Source organism: Pseudocercospora fijiensis (genome assembly GCF_000340215.1).
Source record: "Pseudocercospora fijiensis CIRAD86 unplaced genomic scaffold MYCFIscaffold_1, whole genome shotgun sequence".
Taxonomy (NCBI): Eukaryota; Fungi; Ascomycota; class Dothideomycetes; order Mycosphaerellales; family Mycosphaerellaceae; genus Pseudocercospora; species Pseudocercospora fijiensis.
Window position 1 is genome coordinate 8,067,507 of NW_006921532.1, and position 19,444 is coordinate 8,086,950.

The 19,444-nt window shown below is 53.0% G+C and overlaps 9 protein-coding genes across 9 annotated transcripts; 5 read left to right on the forward strand and 4 right to left on the reverse strand.

Annotated features, from left to right (window-relative positions):
* Nucleotides 1–51: 51 nt before the first annotated feature.
* Nucleotides 52–929, reverse strand: MYCFIDRAFT_25236 (uncharacterized protein; the record flags this gene model as incomplete). The annotated part of the gene is made up of 3 exons (XM_007921494.1): nucleotides 52–446; nucleotides 498–806; nucleotides 872–929. The coding sequence occupies 3 exons, from the start codon at nucleotides 927–929 to the stop codon at nucleotides 52–54; spliced, it is 762 nt and encodes a 253-aa protein (XP_007919685.1).
* Nucleotides 930–1,313: 384 nt separating this feature from the next.
* MYCFIDRAFT_76297 (uncharacterized protein) lies at nucleotides 1,314–2,117 on the reverse strand (the record flags this gene model as incomplete). Its single annotated transcript, XM_007922254.1, has 2 exons — nucleotides 1,314–1,738; nucleotides 1,979–2,117. 2 exons carry the CDS (start codon nucleotides 2,115–2,117, stop codon nucleotides 1,314–1,316), a joined length of 564 nt encoding a protein of 187 aa, XP_007920445.1.
* Nucleotides 2,118–3,729: 1,612 nt separating this feature from the next.
* MYCFIDRAFT_86137 (uncharacterized protein) lies at nucleotides 3,730–4,850 on the reverse strand (the record flags this gene model as incomplete). The annotated part of the gene is made up of 3 exons (XM_007922464.1): nucleotides 3,730–4,372; nucleotides 4,435–4,648; nucleotides 4,837–4,850. 3 exons carry the CDS (start codon nucleotides 4,848–4,850, stop codon nucleotides 4,232–4,234), a joined length of 369 nt encoding a protein of 122 aa, XP_007920655.1. The 3' UTR covers nucleotides 3,730–4,231.
* A 90-nt stretch (nucleotides 4,851–4,940) lies between these two features.
* Nucleotides 4,941–6,028, forward strand: MYCFIDRAFT_149498 (uncharacterized protein; the record flags this gene model as incomplete). Its single annotated transcript, XM_007923569.1, has 1 exon — nucleotides 4,941–6,028. Exon 1 carries the CDS (start codon nucleotides 5,024–5,026, stop codon nucleotides 6,026–6,028), a length of 1,005 nt encoding a protein of 334 aa, XP_007921760.1. The 5' UTR covers nucleotides 4,941–5,023.
* A 959-nt stretch (nucleotides 6,029–6,987) lies between these two features.
* MYCFIDRAFT_10996 (uncharacterized protein) lies at nucleotides 6,988–9,578 on the forward strand (the record flags this gene model as incomplete). The annotated part of the gene is made up of 2 exons (XM_007921455.1): nucleotides 6,988–9,447; nucleotides 9,504–9,578. Coding segments are annotated over 2 exons (2,535 nt in total), but the record flags the coding sequence as incomplete, so codon positions are not given.
* Nucleotides 9,579–11,210: 1,632 nt separating this feature from the next.
* On the forward strand, nucleotides 11,211–14,301 carry MYCFIDRAFT_160086 (uncharacterized protein). Its single transcript, XM_007923570.1, has 2 exons — nucleotides 11,211–13,857; nucleotides 13,919–14,301. Exons 1-2 carry the CDS (start codon nucleotides 11,367–11,369, stop codon nucleotides 14,008–14,010), a joined length of 2,583 nt encoding a protein of 860 aa, XP_007921761.1. The 5' UTR covers nucleotides 11,211–11,366; the 3' UTR covers nucleotides 14,011–14,301.
* A 661-nt stretch (nucleotides 14,302–14,962) lies between these two features.
* Nucleotides 14,963–16,061, reverse strand: MYCFIDRAFT_27723 (uncharacterized protein; the record flags this gene model as incomplete). The annotated part of the gene is made up of 3 exons (XM_007921642.1): nucleotides 14,963–15,766; nucleotides 15,827–15,924; nucleotides 15,980–16,061. The coding sequence occupies 3 exons, from the start codon at nucleotides 16,059–16,061 to the stop codon at nucleotides 14,963–14,965; spliced, it is 984 nt and encodes a 327-aa protein (XP_007919833.1).
* Nucleotides 16,062–16,443: 382 nt separating this feature from the next.
* Nucleotides 16,444–17,003, forward strand: MYCFIDRAFT_102044 (uncharacterized protein; the record flags this gene model as incomplete). The annotated part of the gene is made up of 2 exons (XM_007923571.1): nucleotides 16,444–16,585; nucleotides 16,627–17,003. Coding segments are annotated over 2 exons (519 nt in total), but the record flags the coding sequence as incomplete, so codon positions are not given.
* Nucleotides 17,004–17,459: 456 nt separating this feature from the next.
* Nucleotides 17,460–18,884, forward strand: MYCFIDRAFT_117370 (uncharacterized protein; the record flags this gene model as incomplete). The annotated part of the gene is made up of 2 exons (XM_007923572.1): nucleotides 17,460–18,224; nucleotides 18,276–18,884. Coding segments are annotated over 2 exons (1,374 nt in total), but the record flags the coding sequence as incomplete, so codon positions are not given.
* Between the last annotated feature and the right edge of the window lie 560 nt (nucleotides 18,885–19,444).

Here is a 19,444-nt window from a genome sequence, read left to right on the forward strand (position 1 = left end):
AATGATTCACTATGCGCATATGCCAACACTACCAAGACTGCTATATCAACGTCAACAAGCCCAACCACCGTCCACAGCATACGTAGCGCCGCTCACGAACGTCGCCTCATCACTCAAAAGCCAGGCAATGAGATTGCCTACCTCACTTGGCTGCGCCATCCTATTGATTGGCGTGACTGCGTGGTCGTTCGGATCTACACCTTCAAGAGCATTGCGCTTGTCCATGAGCGGCGTTTGAATGGATCCTGGCGTCACAGCGTTGACTCTGATATTCCGCTCGCCCACTTCTTTCGCTGCACTTCGAACGAGACCTAGAATCCCGTGCTTGCTTGCGGCGTATGCAGCATGTTTCGCGAATCCCAATGTGCCTTGAACAGAACTGACACAGACAACACTACCAGGCCCTGGCATGTTTTGAAGCTGTGCTCTCATGCAGTACATCATACCTATGTGCCAGATAAGCATTGGGCATCAGAAGCTCTTGAGAACTTGCTTACCTGTAAGATTGACAGCCATGATCAGATCCCACTGGTCATCTTCCAACTCCTCGACCTTTCTCGTGCCATGGTGCTTTCCAATTACACCCGCACAATTGGCGGCTCCAGACAGCTTGCCGAATTTCTCAACAACAGCTTTGATCCATGAGTCCACATTGCCACGATTCGAAACATCGACTTTGGTGATCAGGACCCTGTCAGCAGGCTGAAGTGACTTGGTCGCGCTCTCAATTGCTGCATCGTCGACATCGCCGATTGCAACTCTGGCGCCTCTGGAGAGGAGGATTTGTGCAGTAGACAGTCCAATTCCTGAAAGCAAAATATCATCTAATCAGCAGAGACTCTCTCCCATTCTTGGGTCCAGACTCGCGCACCAGAAGCTCCACCAGTTATGGCAATAACTTTCCCTTCGAAATCGTTGTCTCGGCCCATACTTTTCGCTCTCGTTGACTGCTCTCTGATGAAATTTCAGTCTCCATGCTGCCACTCCAGAACAACGCCACCTTTCGGCATTCGATGTACCGTCAACACCCTTGGCTAAAGGAAACCGGAAGCCGGGTAAAGATGATGCTCGGCTAAATTGGGTCCATCTTCACCAGAGCTGCACACGTCGTTGATAAATTAATGATTTGCGGAATCTCAAAGACATGCTCGAGAGCTATGATCGACATCTGCATTGAAAGACACTATACATAGGCGATTGATGCTGAAAACCCAATCGGTCAGCTTGATTCTATTGAATTCAGATACTCCTCGCTCCATGCCACTGCCATCGCAGTAATAATCATGAAATTCGCATCAAAAATGGTAGGTCTACTACCGTATACCAAATTCAAGCGCAGCCAAAGCCTGAGAGTTGGAGAATTTGTGGTTCTTGTCATCTTCCGTCGACTCAAATGGATCCTCAAGCTTGGTTTCCCGCTCCATCAATTTGGCCCATTCCAATCTTTGCTCATCAGTCAAGCAAACCATGTCGGCCTGATCCTCTAAATGGAAAGACTGTCTGAAGCTTTCGCGAGCTTCGTCTGAGGCACCATTGGTTGACTGTAAGAAACCCTTTGCCGCAGACTTGGGCACGTATTTTCGCGACGCGGTACTGAGTGGTCGCTGCTTGGCGTCTTCGCCGTTTGTCGATTTGCGCACAGTCCTGCGGCGGTCATCGCTGGCATCTGAGAACTCATTACAACTCGACTCTGTTGAGGCTCCGCGAACGAGGGCCGGCACAGGAGGAACATCAGATTCTGATTCGTCATCAGGATTGGACGAAGCCCAGAAGGAAGAACGCTTCTTCCTTGACCTAGTGCTGTTGACTGATTTGATTGATGCAGCTCGACTTCGCCGTTTGTCTGCTGGGAGCGTCGATGTGGATTGCTTGGATGGTATTGGTACACTGATTGGAACGGCAGCTGGCAGGGCTGGAAGGGCCTCCACGGTCGTTCTGTTATTGAACCACGAAGGCCTTCTCCTTAGCTCCCGCTCACCAGCCGTCGGTTCGTCCTCCTTGCGGCTGTAGGCTCGACTGATGATCGGCCGTGGATTTCTGCCGTCTGATGGCATTGGAAGTGCAGCAACGCCTACTTCTCTTCGTCCAGCATTTTGCTGATGTCGCTGGTCGCCCATGCTTACCAGCCTTGGCACCATAGGGATATCCTCATTCTCACCAGGCTTTCCACCAAACCAGCTTCGCCGATTCTTGCTGTTATGTAGGGACTTTGGCCGAGATAAGCTTATACCTCTACTTCTTCGACGAGCTTTCTGCGATGTCACTTCGGCGTCATACTGAGCTTGTGTAGGAGTTGGAGTTCGTCGTTCTGCACCGCTCCTCCATTGCGTGCTTGATCTTGTCTCGTTGTTTCGTTGATATGAAGTGGAGACAGGGCTGGTGTTTTCCCTGGCTTTGCCGCGTAGAGACTGTAGCCAGGCTACAAGACCCATTTTGCTCTGCTTCTTTGCCAACCACCTCGACTGTCAATTGGCACCAGTCACTGAGGAGTCAAAAGTGTAGCCCGAGGAGATATGGGGATGGAGCACAGAGAAAAGGTAGGAGGTTGCGAAGAGCTGAGAGAGCTGAGAGAGAGCTGTCGTAGGATATCTTACTTGGGAGGGTCGAACTCGTAAGTTGCACTTTGATCGGGCCCGTTAGGCCGTTACTACTAGTACATCGTCTACCACATCCGTTGGCGCCACTACGATGAATATGGAGTACAGCGAGGATCGCGCTGTGCACTCCGCGAGATGGTTCTGAACTCTCTTGCTTCGTGAGCCGTGCACTAGTCTCCGTATGTAGTAGTGCATCGAGATTATTCCTGAGGACCTGAATGGGCAAGTGTGCTTCGTCTGCGTGGCGGCTGATCTCTCGAGGCCTTGAGTCGCACTTGCCAGGCAGTGAATCGTGCGTTGCATTCGAGCCCGGCGTACTGCTGAGGATTGTGACACTCCCTCCTCGTGCAGACGATACGCTGGGTCTAGCCTGGAAGTTTGTGTCGCTCTATTTCCAGAAGAAGGTTACAGAGAGGACTAGTGGCGGATGTCGAGGAGATGCCGAGCTCAAATGCGACTCGTGTAGCATGGCATGGCATGGCACTGTAGCTTCACGTACGTGAACGATCCAGTCGGACGTTTTTCGAGGGCATTGGGTGTAGATAGGCCTGGTTGAATGAAACGCGATGCGAACGAACCAGAGTGTTGCCGCGTACCGAAAGCAAGTCTGGTCCTCGCCGGACATGGATGTTGCACAAGAAATCGGCTCGGCAGGGCGTCGTTCACGTTCGTTGCATACACTACGGCCCGACAGATGTGCGGTCAGAGAGGCCTCGAACATCCGCTGCTGCTATCTCGTGTCCTTCTGCTGCCGGCAGCCACATCGCCTGCACCGAGAGCGAGCTGGCGGTGGAAGGCGCATTGTCAATTGCATGTCGTCGTCGGCGAGGCTCGGCGAGGCTGCGCCATGGACCATGGTGCGACAAGCGTGACGTTCCAATCTTGCAAGAATGGATGATGGCGCCTTTCGAATCTCGCTTGCGCGGCGCTTCCTGGTTCTGCGCGTGATGAATATGCCGCGAGCCATGCTGTAGCAATATTTTCGGTGCTGTCGTATGCGCAGAGAAGACAATGCTTGACGGAGATTGAGGTGCAGTGGAGACAAGAAAGTCAAATAAATTATACCATGCACTTGTTGGGTGAAAGCTGCAAGTGTGAAGAGAGCAAGCATGCCGCTTGCTGCTAGTCATGGTCTTCTTTTGAGATACATGTATCTATGGCATCTCCCGCCTATCCTAAACCATCGCTACATTACTGCGAGACGGAGAATATCTCTGCTCGGATTCATGTGGGACCGATCCTTCTCCTGATCAACCGGACAATACCATTCTTTACCCCAAGATGTGCCCAACCCGACGAAACCCATTGCCAGCCGGGCAAAGCACTGATGATCCTGTCACGAAGAAAAACCACTGAAGCCGGCGTACAATTTGGCCAACGCTAGATAGGCTGGCCAAACATCTCCCAGGCTTGATGTCTCTCTTGATAACAGTGGTCACTCTCCATCGTTTTGAAGCCTCCCGTCAGGTCAAGACTGCGCAGCCTAGGGAAGTGCCCACTCGGCGGTGGAGACTATGCTGAGTAGGAGTCGAATGCACTGTTGAATGAATTTTCAAGCCGAGTATAGGTTTTTCTCAGGCCATTCTGATTTTGACGTGTTTGTGACACTGAATGTCACTGCTCGCGCAGGTTCCTCATGACTTCAGTAGCTTGTTGCGCTTCTCACGACGCTTCAGTCGTTCGACGCGCTTCTTGTGCATCTTTTCGGCCATCTGCTGATATCGTTCCTTCTCTTCCTTTGCAGCGCGGCGGTCTTTGATTGCTTGGACATGGCGCTACGAATCAGTCAGTACGCTCTGCGAGATAGTGCTTGAGGCGATCCGTTGTAACCACATACTTGTCGCTCTTCCTCCTTTGCCGTCTTCATCTCCTTCTCCACCTTCTTGATCTCTGCCGCCTTTGACTCTCTGGCCACCCGTTTTGCGTAGCTCGTCTGACCAGCAGCTGGTCGAAAGGCGTTACGTGGCTGATGCCACTGCTTGCCGTTGACGCGCATGCCGCTGGCCTGCGTGGCGGACATCCTCAATATGCTCTCACGCGAGTTCCAGCAGCTAGCAGTGATCCAGAAGAGTCTGAGTGTGGGAACAGCCAAAATTGCCAGTCGAACGCCGGAGATGCAGCCCTTCAAGGTTGCTTTCGTAAGATTTCCAAGTTTGCGCCGTACCCTGATCCGCAAAATCTGATTAGATTACGCGCCATTTTGTTCCACCGCCCGCGCCAACGCTCCAACAAGACTCACACCGTGCGGGACATTCTTGATCGAGCGGTCTGCCCGACCTTGCACACGTTTTTCTCTCGCCTCTCTACTCGAGCACCTCTCTCTAGGTCGCCTAACATGCTCGAACGATAGCACACATCTACCACATTGCAACGCCTGTTGTGGGCGAGGGCCAGCGCGCGGACAGTGAGTGAACAGAAAATCCCTCATGGAAACCAGAACGACGAACTCGTTCGAATCTCAGTCAATGGCCGCTGCGACTGAGTCTACGCCCGCCGCTGTGCAAGCAGCAGACCAAGGAATCGAGGCCATCAAAGATATCACCTACGGATCAATTGCTGGCATAGTCGGCAAGTTCGTTGAGTACCCATTCGATACAGTCAAAGTTCGGCTTCAGTCTCAACCTGACCACTTGCCTCTACGTTATACTGGACCACTTGAGTGCTTCAAACAAAGCTTTGCCGAAGACGGATTTCGCAGCCTCTATCGTGGGATTAGCGCACCGTTGGTCGGTGCAGCCGCCGAGAATGCGTCTCTGTTCCTGGCATACCGTTTAGCACAAGACTTGCTTAAGGTGACGGTGTTGTCACACCACACTGGAGACAAGCTGCCACTCGGTGGTCTAGTGACAGCCGGAGCCATATCCGGGGGCATAACATCACTCGTTCTGACTCCAATCGAGCTGGTGAAGTGCAGGATGCAGGTTCCTCTGCAGTCGGTTGTTGACCCAGGACTCGGCCCACGAGCTGGGCTCGCGACGAAATCCCTGGGTCCTCTGGCTGTAATGTCAGAAATCTACAGAAGAGAAGGATTGAAAGGTTTCTGGCGTGGACAACTCGGCACTTTTCTCAGAGAGACAGGAGGCGGTGCTGCATGGTTCGGCAGCTACGAGACACTGTCGTCATATTTTAAGTCGCAGTCAAAAGATACCAAGGCAGACGGCATAGCGGTGTGGCAGTCCATGGTGTCTGGAGCCATCGCGGGCATGGCCTATAACTTCATGTTCTTTCCTGCGGACACAATCAAGAGCAAGATTCAGACTGGGGAGTTGACCAACGTGCGGCCAATATTCACTGCCGTCGGGCGAGAGCTATACGCTGCACATGGTCTGAAAGGTCTTTATCGAGGCTGCGGCATTACCGTCGCAAGAAGCGCTCCCAGCTCCGCACTAATATTCACGATTTATGAAGGCTTGAGGAAGAGCTTTGGATAGTCGCAGAGCTCTCGTTGCATGATAGAAGATAGAGTATGATGGTTGCATAGCGGATGGCGTTGCGAGCGGGCACAGACTTTGAATTTGATTGATGACTTATTCTTGCTTCTCTCCGGAGCATGCACCCACGAGAGTTGACAAATGTGCATTGTGTTGAAGGTGCTTCGATGAACGAGCCTGCCCTGAAGACCACTCTTGTTTCTGAGACCGAGCAGACGCGGGATATTTTGATTGACAGTGCCCAGCGGACTTTAACCGCCTTAACTCCTCTTCGACACCACCGATGACCGTACATGTGCCTTCCTTTAAGCTGCACTACACTGCACGCGGCTAGCATGCTTACACATTGCGTGTTGCCCCTGCTGCTCTCGTCTGTGACTCACTCGCTGCCGCGCTGTGAAGCACAGCAATTGGGTGTTGCGCTGCCTCGAGGATTCGCCGTCAGCCGCGCCGCGCCGCGCCGCTTCAACTTGCAAGGGTGGTGATCGACGCTCGCCAAGAGTTGCATGGATGAGACAAGCGTACACCAGCTGCTTGTCTCGTCTCTCCGTTACAACACCGTCCATCGTGCTGCTGCCTCTGAGCCTTCTGTGTCAATCGCCGTGCTACGCTGGCCGAAGCTGCGCAGCGCACACTTTCAAGCAGTGTCACAGGCACAGGCACGGGCATAGTGCGGTCGGAAACAGCATCATTCGAGACACCGCGATTCTTTGCGGCCGCATCGACCGACGACTGAGCAAATCTGCACGAGCGCCCTACTATCCAGCTCTGTCGCTGCTCTGAATTGCCGTAGACACGAGCGCCAACAACACGCAACTTCGAATCCTGGTCGCTGAGTCGGAATCGATCGCAGCTTCCTCTGACTTGCAGCGCGGCGCATTCAGCCTGCTTGCGCTGCGCTGGTCCAACGTCTGCGTAACCTTCAAGGAACGACCATGGCGCACAGTGCTAATAACCAGCCCACGCCTCCGTCGTCGACCTCGTCCAACAATGGCGCCTCTCCAGATGGCCAGCCGTTTCGCGTTGTGCGAAAGCGCAATCGCATTCCTTTGTCATGTGCTCCATGCAGACATCGCAAGCTGAAGTGCAACAGAGGGCACCCTTGTGACAACTGCTCGAAGCGCGGTGATACTGCAGCTTGCAGCTATGCGACTCCAGGAAACCGGAAGAAAGGCGGCTCCAATGGACCCAATGCCTCTCCAGACGACATGCAGAATCGCATTGATCGCTTGGAAGGACTTGTGCTTTCGCTAATGACTACTGGCCAGCAGCCTGCAACTACAGCCGCTGCGCAGGCAGCCATTGCGAACAGTCGGAGCAATAGCCTTAGCACAAGCTCAAATCTCAGGCTTGATGCAGGCGGTGCGGACATGATACGAGAGGAGGGGGAGGGTGAAGATGAAAGCGAGGTCGAAGGCATCTCACGAGGGATCGGCATCATGAAAATGGACAACGGAAAGGCTATTTTTGCTTCAGACGCGCACTGGTATGCGATCTTGGGCGAGATCAGCGAAGTCAAGAAGTACTTTGAAAGCCACAAGGAAGATTATAAGCAACACATGGCAAAGGTGCAAGCTGCGAAAGCAGATGAAAGTCCCGGAACTGCTTTTCTGTTACAGGGCCCACCAGCCAAGGACAAGAATGAACTTCTTGCGGCGTATCCATCAAAGTCAGATGCTGATCGACTGATTGCGCGATATTTCAATGCGTACGACCCATCTGTCCACATCATACACGGCCCGTCATTTCAGAAGCAATACGACAAGCATTGGCTAAATCCGACAGAAACTTCTGTGGTCTGGTTCGGCCTCTGCTATGCTATGATGACTCTGGCATTACAGTCGTATCACAGAGCAGGCGATGAGCCGCCCGAGTATCGAGGTCGAACGTTAGAACTATCCCACACTTATCGCAGGCTCACCGCGCAATGCTTGCTGTTAGGAGATATCACGCAGGCCAATCCACAGACCCTGGAAACTTTAGTGCTCCACGTACAAGCAGAATATGGACGAAGTAGAGACGCCGAGCCTGGTGTATTGCTACTAACAGGCTTATGTGCTAGGCTGGCCATGCGGATGGGTTATCACAGAGATCCAGGACCACACCCTGCCATCACACCTTTTCAAGGCGAGATTCGGCGACGCGTTTGGACGTTCGTACGACAGTGCGATCTATTGATATCGTTCCAATTCGGGCTTCCTGCGATGATCCGGACAGACCACATTGACACGGAAACGCCTCGAAATCTTTACGATGACGAGTTGTATGAAGACATGACGAGTTTGCCCCCTTCTCGACCGACGTTTGAAGCGACGCCGATGTCATATATGATTACCAAAGCGAAGATGACTTTCCTCTTTGGTCAGATCGTGGAGCGGTCGCAGTCTGTGACGAACGCGCCATCCTATGAGGAGACGTTGAAGTTCGATGCAGATCTGCGTGAGGCCAGAAGTCAGCATCCTCCACTGCTACAGATGCGCTCCTTCCAAGAGTCTGCTCGAGATCCGGCAAATCTGATCATGCAGCGCCTGGGTCTGGAAATGGTGTATCTGCGCTCGCTCTTCGTCCTTCATCGACGTTTCATTGCACGAGGGCGGGAGAATGCACGATACGCGTATTCGCGGCGGACGTGCTTGGATGCTTCTATGGAACTTTTAGACCATCAAGCGACGCTGCACCGCGAATCACAGCCGGGTGGGCGTTTGCGTTCTGTGAAGTGGTACATCAGCTCCATGACTACGCACGACTTCTTGCTTGCCGCGATGCTAGTGTGCCTAGACCTCTACCACACGGCAGAGTGTGAACGCACAGGTCGAAAGAGCAGCCAGGCAGCCTCGCCTCTGGTACCTGAACTCTACGACGAAGGTCGGCGAGAGCAGATGATGCAGGCAGTGGAGCATTGTATAACGATTTGGGAGGCCGTGCGCGATCAGAGCATGGAGGCTTATAAGGGCTCAGTGGCGCTGCGAATTATGGTGGAGAAGCTCAAAGCGCATCAGAGCCACCAGAGATCAATGCCCTCCTACGCGCAGCAGCAACAAGTGCCAGCTTACCCCAAGCGCGGGGTGAATTTTGGCATGTTTCCTAACGGGTCAGTCGCCGACGTGAATACAGACGACCTCCCGCCCGAGCAGTCTGCGGCCATGACTCTCGGCATGCTCTCTTCCGGTGGCCTGTCGCCCGGAGGCGGATTCGGCATGAACATGTCGCAAGCGATGTCTGCACCTGCGAATGCTTCGTATCCAGCGAGCATGGCAGGCCTTCTCAATGAGCCAATGGCTGAGCGGACTGGTCTGACACCACAACATTCTGGCGCGGAAGCGAGCCATTTGACGGGAGCAGCAAGTCCTATGATGAGCCAAATGCTTGGACAGAATAGTTTCATGGGTATGGAGGGAATGGCAGGCGACATTGATTGGGTAGGGTTCATGCATGTTCTTAGCAAATGCTGAATCAGCAGCTGACAGCTTCACAGGGCGCTTGGGACTCTTACATCCAGGGCACTAATGCAGCTGGGATGGACGCCGGTCAAATGTGGCCGATGAACGTCGACTTGACTTCGGAGCAACAGGCGCAACAGCAGAATAGTGGGGTTAACGGTAATGCATTTATGGGGGCTGCAGGCAGTACTCCTGGTGGCAGTACTACCATGATGTGATGTATGGGTGGCATGGACTATGCATCAAACGAAGGCAATGACAAGCATGGAACGGGGAGAGCGAGGAGTTGGGAGGGTTTGACGAGATGGCGCAGTTGCAAGAAGCAAACAGCGAAGTGAATATATCATTGCAGTATATACCCCTACCATACTCACTTCTCTGCTCCATCACACAGCGATCAGAGCCAAGCTCATCACAGGAAGCCCGAGGCAGGGGCGTGATGCTTCCGAGGTGCTGGCATGGCATGGCATTCTCTGGCATGTGGTGTGATGATGCGCGAAGCTTCACCGACAGAAAGCGCGAAGCTTGTCATTGTGTGTTCGGCTCCGGATTTTCGCGTAGGCCGCACAGCTGGAGACGCGAGCGCCGAGAGCCTCGAAATGGCGAGGGATGACGTCTGGTTGACGGAAGCAGACCGAACATCCCAGCTGCATGCTATCTCTCGCTTTGATCGTGGCGCGTGCGTGCGTGCATGGGGTGGAGCGCGCTACTTAACTCATCATCATGGCATAATCATTTGGTCAGCGGCCAGCAGGGCCACTTGTGCCACTTCTACCAGCAGCTGTCTGTCTGCAGTAGGGAGTAGTCAGGTCAAGCGTTGGTACGGACGAAACAGCCACAGCCACAGCGACAGCCACAGCAGCAGCAGCAGCAGCAGCAGCAGCAGCGCAGACAAGCTGATCCAAGCAACATAGCATTGGCACAGGCGGACGGCGGACGGCGGACGGCGGACGGCAGACGGCAGACGGCAGACCGGTCATCAGGAAGCAGCGACAGCGTGTCCCCAGCAAACCCGCCACCGACAATCATCACACACCCGTACAGCATCCGCTTGAGCTGCGCCGAAGCTTCCGCGTCTGATCCCTCCCAATTGGCCAGCAGCGTGACGTACCTCCATAATCCATTGCAGGTGCTCCCTACCCTATGCCCTACTCTTCTACCGCACACTAACCTTCAGCTGCAGCTCCGCAGACACTACTAGGGCTACGCTGCGAACCAAAGCCTGGCGGTGCCTTACCGTCCTCGCCATATACCACCCACCCCATCCCCTTCCGAACACATCCTCCTCTGCTCTGTTCTGCACCACCACCACCACTGCACGCCTGCCCTTGGGAAAAGACGCCGTCTGCGCTCTATTCCAACAGCACTGCGTGCATCCTCGCCGACCACCCACATCACTAGCATCCTGACCATCTCAGAGCAACATATCCAATCGCCTTCTGCCCACCATGTCTTTGAAGAAGGCATTGAACAGCATCCGCCCAAGAAGTGGCTCCAACTCGGCTGCCACCAGCGACAATGAAAGCAAGCACGAGAGTCCTGCTCCAGCGCGAGAGGGCCGCTCCCGCACCGGATTCTCGTCCTTGTCGAATGGCATTCCTTTTGGCAGACACTCGACCGATTCCACTAGAGACAAGATTGCCTCACCGGCTTCACCTTCGCCATCCAGAGCCTCCAAGGAATACCCTCGTTCGCATAGTCCGCTGAACTTTTTGAGGAAGAAGATCCGCCCAGGTTCCGACGATTCACACTCCTCCACCGAAGACCTGCCGCTCAACAGGGACGCCGAGAGCCTCAGTCGCAACCAGCAGCGCAAGCACGAAAGGCAGGCCGAGAAGGAAAAGCACAAGAAGGAGGCCGAAGAGCGCCTGGAAGCCGATCGCAAACGCAAGGAGGACATGGAGCGCAAGGCTGCCGAAGAAGAGACCGACGAGCAGAAGGCCAAGTACGGCACGCTCCCCATCAATTACTATGCAGGCCAGCAGAAGCACATAGACCGCATGGACATCCGAGAGCTCACGCCGGAGCACATTGGCAAAATGGTGTGCTTCCGAGCACGTATACACAACATGAGGAAGCTCAGTGCTCATCTGATGTTCGTCGAACTTCGGCAGCAGACAGCCACCATCCAGGGCATTCTACACGAGCATGGCAGTGTGTCACAGCACTTCCTGTACTGGGCCGAGCATCTGCACGTCGAGACTGTTGTCGTTGTTCAGGCAGTGGTACAGGAGCCGAAATCCAAGCAGGGAGAGATCATCGGTGTTTCTATCCATAATCTTGAGGTTCACATCCATGAGATGCATGTTGAGGCCACGCCAAGCGAGCCGCTGGCCTTCACTGTACACGAGGCTGAAGTCTCCAGGGCTGATACCGAGAAGGAGGGTGACACTCGCCATCGCGTGTCTGACAGGGCTCGTCAGCACAACCGAATCATTGACTTGAGGACCACCACTTCCCAGGGCATTTTCCGCATCCAGAGCGGTGTTTGCCAGGCTTTCCGTGCTCACTTGCATTCCATCGGCTTCATTGAGATCCACACTCCCAAACTGCAAGGAGCTGCCTCCGAATCTGGCGCCAGTGTCTTTAAAGTGGACTACTTTGGTCGTCCAGCTTTCCTTGCTCAGTCTCCTCAGCTCGGCAAGCAAATGGCCATTGCAGCCGACTTCCGCAGAGTTTTCGAGATTGGTCCAGTTTTCCGAGCTGAAAACAGCAACACCCACCGACACTTGACTGAGTTTACGGGCTTGGATTTGGAAATGGCCATTGACGAGCATTATCACGAAGTGCTTCGTGTGCTTGATAGCACGTTCAAGGCCATTTTCAAGTACGTTTACGACAACTACAAGGAGGACATCAAAGTGGTCAAGCACCAGTTTCCTCATGACGATCTGGTTTGGCTCGATGAGACCCCAGTCATTCCGTTCGCCGAGGCCATTCGTCTTCTCAATGCATCTGGATACCGCGACGAGAACGGCAATGAAGTTCCCGAAAACGAGGACATGGGAACGCGCGATGAAATTGCACTTGGTGCTGTTATCAAGGAGAAGTACAAGACCGATTACTACGTGATCGACAAGTTCCCGACATCCGCACGACCGTTCTATGCCATGCCTGACCCATACAATCCGGAGGTGACGAACTCGTTCGATATCTTCCTTCGTGGACAAGAGATTCTCTCTGGTGGGCAGCGTATTCACGATGCACCAACGCTCGTAAAGAAGATGGAGGCCCTGAAAATGGACCCGAGAACGCTCGAGGAGTACATGACCGGCTTCGAATGGGGTGCTCCACCTCACGGAGGCGGAGGTATCGGCATGGAGCGTATTCTCATGCTTCTGCTTAAGCTGGGAGACATCCGCAACGCTTCGCTCTTCCCGAGAGATCCCAAGTCGCTGCCATACAAGCCTCCTGTCAAGCAGCTCAGACATCCAGAAGCGAGCACACTGCACCCGCCGTGGTCTGGCCAGGACCGTGCAGCCGCGCACATGGACTTCCAACCCATCGAGAAGCTCATCGCCAACTATGGAGATGCATCAAACACTTCCTGGCTAGAGCCGAAGTTCGAACATTGGCGAGACCCACACACTGGTGCCGCTGTAGGATTCGTTCCTCACGAGGGCTTCGCCATCACCATTGGAGATCCGCTTTGTCACCAGAGTCAATATACCAAGACCATTGGTGGCTACCTGCGCTATATCAAGAAAGATCGCCGACTGAAGCCATTGTGGCTGCTTTGCGGTTCGGCAGCAGAAGAAGTCCTTGCCAACAAGTTCGATTGGCGAACGCTGTCCGTCGCCGCTGAGCAACGTCTCGACCCCAACAACAACCCAGCTGCGCACGATCCAGAGATACAGCGCAAGTGCCGTCACGCTGAGAAGGAGGGCGTCAAGGTTCATGACATTCCGCTCGGCACACCTGTGCCAGATGATGTCAAGGAGAAGATTGATGCACGTATCCAGGACTGGTTGAAGAATCGTAAGGGCAAGCAGGTGCATCTGACAGATGTGCATCCTTGGCAAGATGTGGAGCACAGGCAGTACCATTACACGACTACCAAGGACGGACAAATTTGCGGCCTTGTCATCCTTGCCCAACTCTCGCCCGACCACGGCTGGCAAGTCAAGTTCGCTCTTGACTTCCCTGGCGCGCCTTCTGGTGCTATTGAACTGCTCGTGCTTCACGCTCTCAAGGCTGCTGGTCAAACAGGCGCTACATCGGTCACGTTCGGTGGTGGTGCCACTGCTAAGCTTACGCCTGGTCACAACCTCAAGGGCACCCGAGTGAAGGTGCTGGCGAAGGCATACCACGCAATTGCAACAGAGCTCAAGTTGACGAACAAGTCGGAATTCCGAGAGAAGCTGGGCGCTCAAGACGACCCAATTTTTGGTGAGTTATTCTTTGCCATTACTTACATTCATGGACGTGTGATGTGCTAACTTCTGAACAGTTTGTTACCCACCACATGGTCTTGGACCTGCAGGTGTTCGGGCCATTCTCTCCTTCTTCGAGGATGAGGACGATACTTCTAAGCTCGGCTAGGAGACCAAGCAGAAGATACCGATACCCTTGGCCCACAGACTCAGCCTCAGCGTCGTGAGCAAGAAATACATCCCAGATGATTCGTCGTGATTAGCAAAGGGCGATGTATCCGCAAGATGGATTCAGGCGTGACTCAATAATGATCGCTGTCAGCGCCATTGGATGAATCTGTTGGCAAGTGAATGCATAGCATATGCATGAGTCCAGTAATGACTGCGCCGATACCCAATACATGATGAAGTCCGCAATAATTAGACAAAACGCGTGATGCATTTTCCTGTTGATAATTTCAGAAAACTCCCACAAACAGCCATGCCCTCCTTTGACCGTCTTGAACTGTGACCCTTCAATCTGCTCCGATGGTTTACTTGATATTATGTCGAGCGAGCGGCATTTCGCCTATATCAGGTAAGTAGAAGGAAATATTGTGCCTTTTTTGATTTTCGATTTTGCAACGCCTGGAGGAAGATAATATAGATCTGAGGCTAGGTCTGGAGTTCGGATGTGTAGGGGTCCTGGTGGGGGATGAGGTTTGGCCTATGCCTTGGTTGTCGTAGGTTATCAGGACTTGAGGAAAGCCTGCTGCTGTCAGGAAGGCTGGCGTTTCGAGCTGCCCAGGTTTGTTGCGAGTCTGCAAGGCCGTTGATTAGGACTATGATTTCTGAGTCGGGTGACGCAGTGCCATTGGGTTGGGATAATGTGGGAGGAGTGTGGAGGGATTAGGAGACTGGGATGTTGTTTACTGGGACTTTTTGGTATTCTGTGAGTTGTTGGTGGGCCAGGTGGGATAGATGTTGATTTTGAAAGATCGTATGTGAGCAGTTAGTTATACAATCAGCTGGGTCGATGTTCGATAATGATGTTTGGTACATTTCTGTTGTGTCCTGTTCTCCTCAAACCCCTCGCTATGCTTCGTCGTCCTATTTTACATTGAGACGTCGTCATTCATTTCTCATAGCTTGGCCTCGTCTGTAGGCTTCTCGCCAATGATGTGCAAGAATGCGCTGTGCACATGCTCGGTCAAGTCGGAAGCTTGTAGGCTTCGTCCTTTCTCTTTGAATGCGAGTCTTGAACATTCTCGGGTGATAGCAGAGCCGCCGTATGCCGCGAGAGCTAGCGTCTCGTCCTCCTTCAGGTCGCCGTCATGGTCCCATATCTTGTCATGATATGCCTTCCTGTAAGCCAGGAGCGTCGCCAACGATCCAGTAAGAGTGTCGCCTTGGCCACCAGATCGCTTCAGACCGCCTTCCCCATCTGATATGAGAGTCTGCTTGCCGTTTGAGATGTAGTCCACCTTGCCCTTTTGAATGATCGTGACCCCACCGAAGGCGGTAGCAAGCTTTTCGCAGACCTTCGCCGGCTCTTCTTTACTTGTATCGATATCCTTGCTCTTTGCTAATCGACCAAACTCCACCACATTGGGCGTCAAGATGCATTCTTTGTATCCCTGTACAAGCTCTGGTCTGGTCTGCGCGAGGTAAAGGCCATCGGCGTCGAGGACGAAGGAAATTTTTCGTTTCTTTGCTTCAGTGATGACTCGAGCACACGTCTCCTGCATAGCGGGATCTCGACCAAGCCCTGGCCCAATGACCACGACGTGTAATCGATCCAGCATGGCTATCACCTGTTCTGAAACGCTGTCTATCGATTCGTTCGGAGCCAGATTCTTCTGCTGGCGCAGGTATGGATGTACCATGAGGTTCGGCGAGTAGGTCTTGATCACAGCACCTGCACCTGGCTCGCATATAACGTGGGACTATGTGCCAGAGTCAATTCAGCACCAAATTTTGTTCTCTCTTCCCTCTGCATAGCTTACCATGTCTGCCCCGAGCTTTGCGGAAGCCATTGCTGAGAAGTACGGCGCTCCAGTGTAATCCTCGCTGCCTCCAATGACTGCTACTCGGCCTAGCTGACCTACAAATCACAGCCTTAGTGTGCTATGGGTAGATGCACATCTAAGCAGACCGACCTTTATGGAACTTCTCGAGCATTGGTGGGATCATCTTGAACACTTTGCCCAAGGTCTCCTTTCGCGATGCATTGGCGGACATCTTGTCGGTAATTCCGTCACTGATACTCAAGGTTGAAGTGTGAAGTACAGCTTTAGAGTTCGAAGCTCTTCAGAGGTAGAGTTCATGTTAAGTCGCAGTATTGAGATGCTCTGTCGATGTGTGCAGAGACAGACGCGAGCTTGATCTGACGATGTCATGACGCGCATATTTAAGGGTAAAGGGCCCCACTAGCATTACACGCGAAAGTGGGAGACATTTATTATTATGCTAGACTCATTGTTGACTTCTTGAAAGACACAAACCAGCTCGGAGGGATAATCATTACGTTATTCGAGATCGTTGGGAGACGAAAGGATCAATAACCCGCCAAGCATATCAAAGTCAATCCCAAATTGCAAACATGAGTGACGGCATTCACCCAAGCGGTCCCTCACATCCAGGACCAAATGCTGCTTATGAGACCGCTGGCAATCCTACACAGAAGGAGCCTGTTGAGGCTTCACGAGCACAGCAAAATGCCCAGATGGATGATGACAATGCCATGTACGTCTGGAAGCATTTCTGTACGTTGTAGGACCACATCGCTAAAACGAACTTCTCAGAGCACGCCGAGGAGCCAACGAAGGCGAGGTAGGCTTTGACAAGGCTGTGCCGACATCACTGGGTCGAGGCATTCATGGAGCACCTCCAGGCGAAGAGACCAAGGGCTACACGCAAGCCAGTTATGATAGTCAAGAGCTTGATGCCGAACAGATGGGTGCTCCTGGCGAGGGCAAAGTGTACGCCGCAGTGAAGAACAAGCCCGGTGCGTCTGGTAGCCAGCCTGGTTTCGAATCAGATCTTGAGCGTAAGAAGGCCGAGCAGGCACCAGCTCGGCAGTCGATAAAGGAACAAAAGCAAGAGGAAGTGGATGTTGGCGGAATTCTAGGCCAGCGAGGCGGCCCTGCAAATCCTGTTGGCAAGAACAACTATCCCAATTCAGACGACTAGATGATTGGATGAAAATTTCGTCGAGGCCGCGTCGGTCGAGATATACCAGGAAGATCAGTGGTAGCAGAACACATACCAACATACATACCCGAGTGAGCCATGAGGCTCGAGTTTCTTGTCATTTACACTACCCATGAAGACGCTCTGTATTCAACAGCCCTAATGACATGTTCGTGTTCTGCTCTGTGGAGTGAGATGCGCTCTGGAGGAGTGCAGAGTGATAGTGTTGATGTGTGTGTGAGGGTCATTTCCTGTGCAGGCGTCGGCCCCTGGAACTGGTCCGACCGACGTCGAGCTGCTTGCAAGTTGGATCTCGTTCAGCTAACGGACACGTCGCAACAAACAACCCACAACAACTTCTCAGCGCAGATAAACATGATGATATTGCGATAGACTGACGTCTTGAACAATTCCATAATGAAGCACTTCTTCGCGCTGCCTGCGATTCTTCGCATAGCAGCACTGCTGGCTTCGGCATCTCCGAACACATTCAGCGTGCAAGACGACCTGCTTGCCTTTCCACAATACGACGTCAAATTCCTTGATGACTGGATCGGCGAACAAGAAGCGCAATCTCGATTAGCGGGCAATCGTCGACAACCGGAAGAAGCGCAGCAAGACGTGCAGCAATATCAAAAGCCGCTTGCAACAGGCGAAGATGCACGCTCGGAGGAACCAGAAGAGGCAGAGTATGAGCGAATGATAATCGACGGTCAGCCATGGCTCTGTCGAATACCTCTGGTCAAAAAGCTTGAACCGAGCGCGGGTGTCAACGACACATTGTCCAGGGCCGAAGAAGAAAAGGAGCTCGCCCGCGCGAACGAGCGAGGATGGGAACTGATCTCAGCTATGCAAGGCAACTGTGTCTACTTCATCAGTGGTTGGTGGAGCTATCAATTTTGCCACAACCAAGGCGTCAGGCAATTCCATCAGCTGCCTCCGAGTCGTGGTGTGCCTGTGTATCCACCAATCGAGGATCCCGGCGTCCCAGGCTACATGCTGGGAACATATGAAAAGCGCATAGATGACGATGATACTACGAACGAGGAGAAGTGGGATCAAAGCGCGCTGGATGTGAGTGAAGGGGCCAAGCGAAGGTATAGCAAGCATGGTGTGCTGGTGCAGCGGGGCGAGAGCAGGTATCTGGTGCAGAAGCTTGGCGGAGGCACAATCTGCGACATTACTGGCAAAGAGAGGAAAATCGAAATACAGGTGAGCGATAGAGCAAATTGCATTCGAGAACAGCATACTGACTTGGTATAGTTCCACTGCAATCCTCAATCCTCGGACCGCATCTCCTTGATCAAAGAGACTAGCACATGTGCCTACCTCATGGTCATCCAAACACCACGTCTGTGCAATGATGTAGCATTTCTGCCCCCACAGAAAGATCAAGCCAACACCATCACATGCTCTCCGATCCTCAAAGATGACCAGATCGAAGACTACGAGCGCAACCTGAAAGCCTTGATCTCTGCTGAGCAGGAAGCAAAGCTATGGGAAGCCACTCAAGAAGCTGCAGCAGCTTTGGGTGACGATGCTGCTGCTCAAGAATTGGAACCTATGGTTGGTGATATCTTTGTTGGAGAACGTCGGCTAGTGCCAGACGGCATTAAGCTGGAGAAGGGCATTATCGTCGGAGGAGGAAAGGAAACATACGTGGATACTGTTGCCTCTTCGGACGGACGCCTGCTTACCAAGGAAGAAATGGAGCAGCTTGGTCTTGGCGACCCAAAGGCAATCGAGAAGTTAAGAAAGGAACTCGAGAATATCGCCCAGGGACAAGACTGGAAGCTCGATGTGATTGATACGCCAAGGGGGCGAGAATATCGGGGCATAATCGGCGATGACGATGAGTATGAGGTCGAACAAGGCAATTTTGGAGACGATGAGGCGAACGATGATGAGGAAGATGCGGAAGATACGAGGCCAGTGAAGGGCGCAGGAAAGAACAAAGAAACAGAGAAAAGGCTTAGTAAGCAGGGTGACACATCTACGAAGAGATCTCAGACCAAGGAGAAGAAGGCAAAGGAGCAGAAACAGCGTGAGCGGGGTGAAGAAGAGGGTAGCGAAGAAGAGTACTACTATCAGGAAGAGTTGTGATAGAAGAAGTGATGCTCTGCCTCGCTGTAAAGACGGCTACATCTACATCTCGCGCAAGCTGCTCCCCAATGCAGACGGCAGAGTTCCTGGCACTGCGGTGCGGGACCGTTAGTCCTCGTTGGGGGCTTTTGTCCTCCACGCTGAAAGATTGGCAAACAGCATCCAGATGAGCCCCGATCAAAGCGCAGCAGATCCAGTGACGAGTGACGAGCAAGGACGTGTCGAAGACTGCCCAATTCAGTCCGGCTAGGAAGCCATTCCACGGTAGCAATGCTCAACAATCTAGAAGCAATCGTGAGAGGAAAGTGGCCGACACGACGCTCAGCATG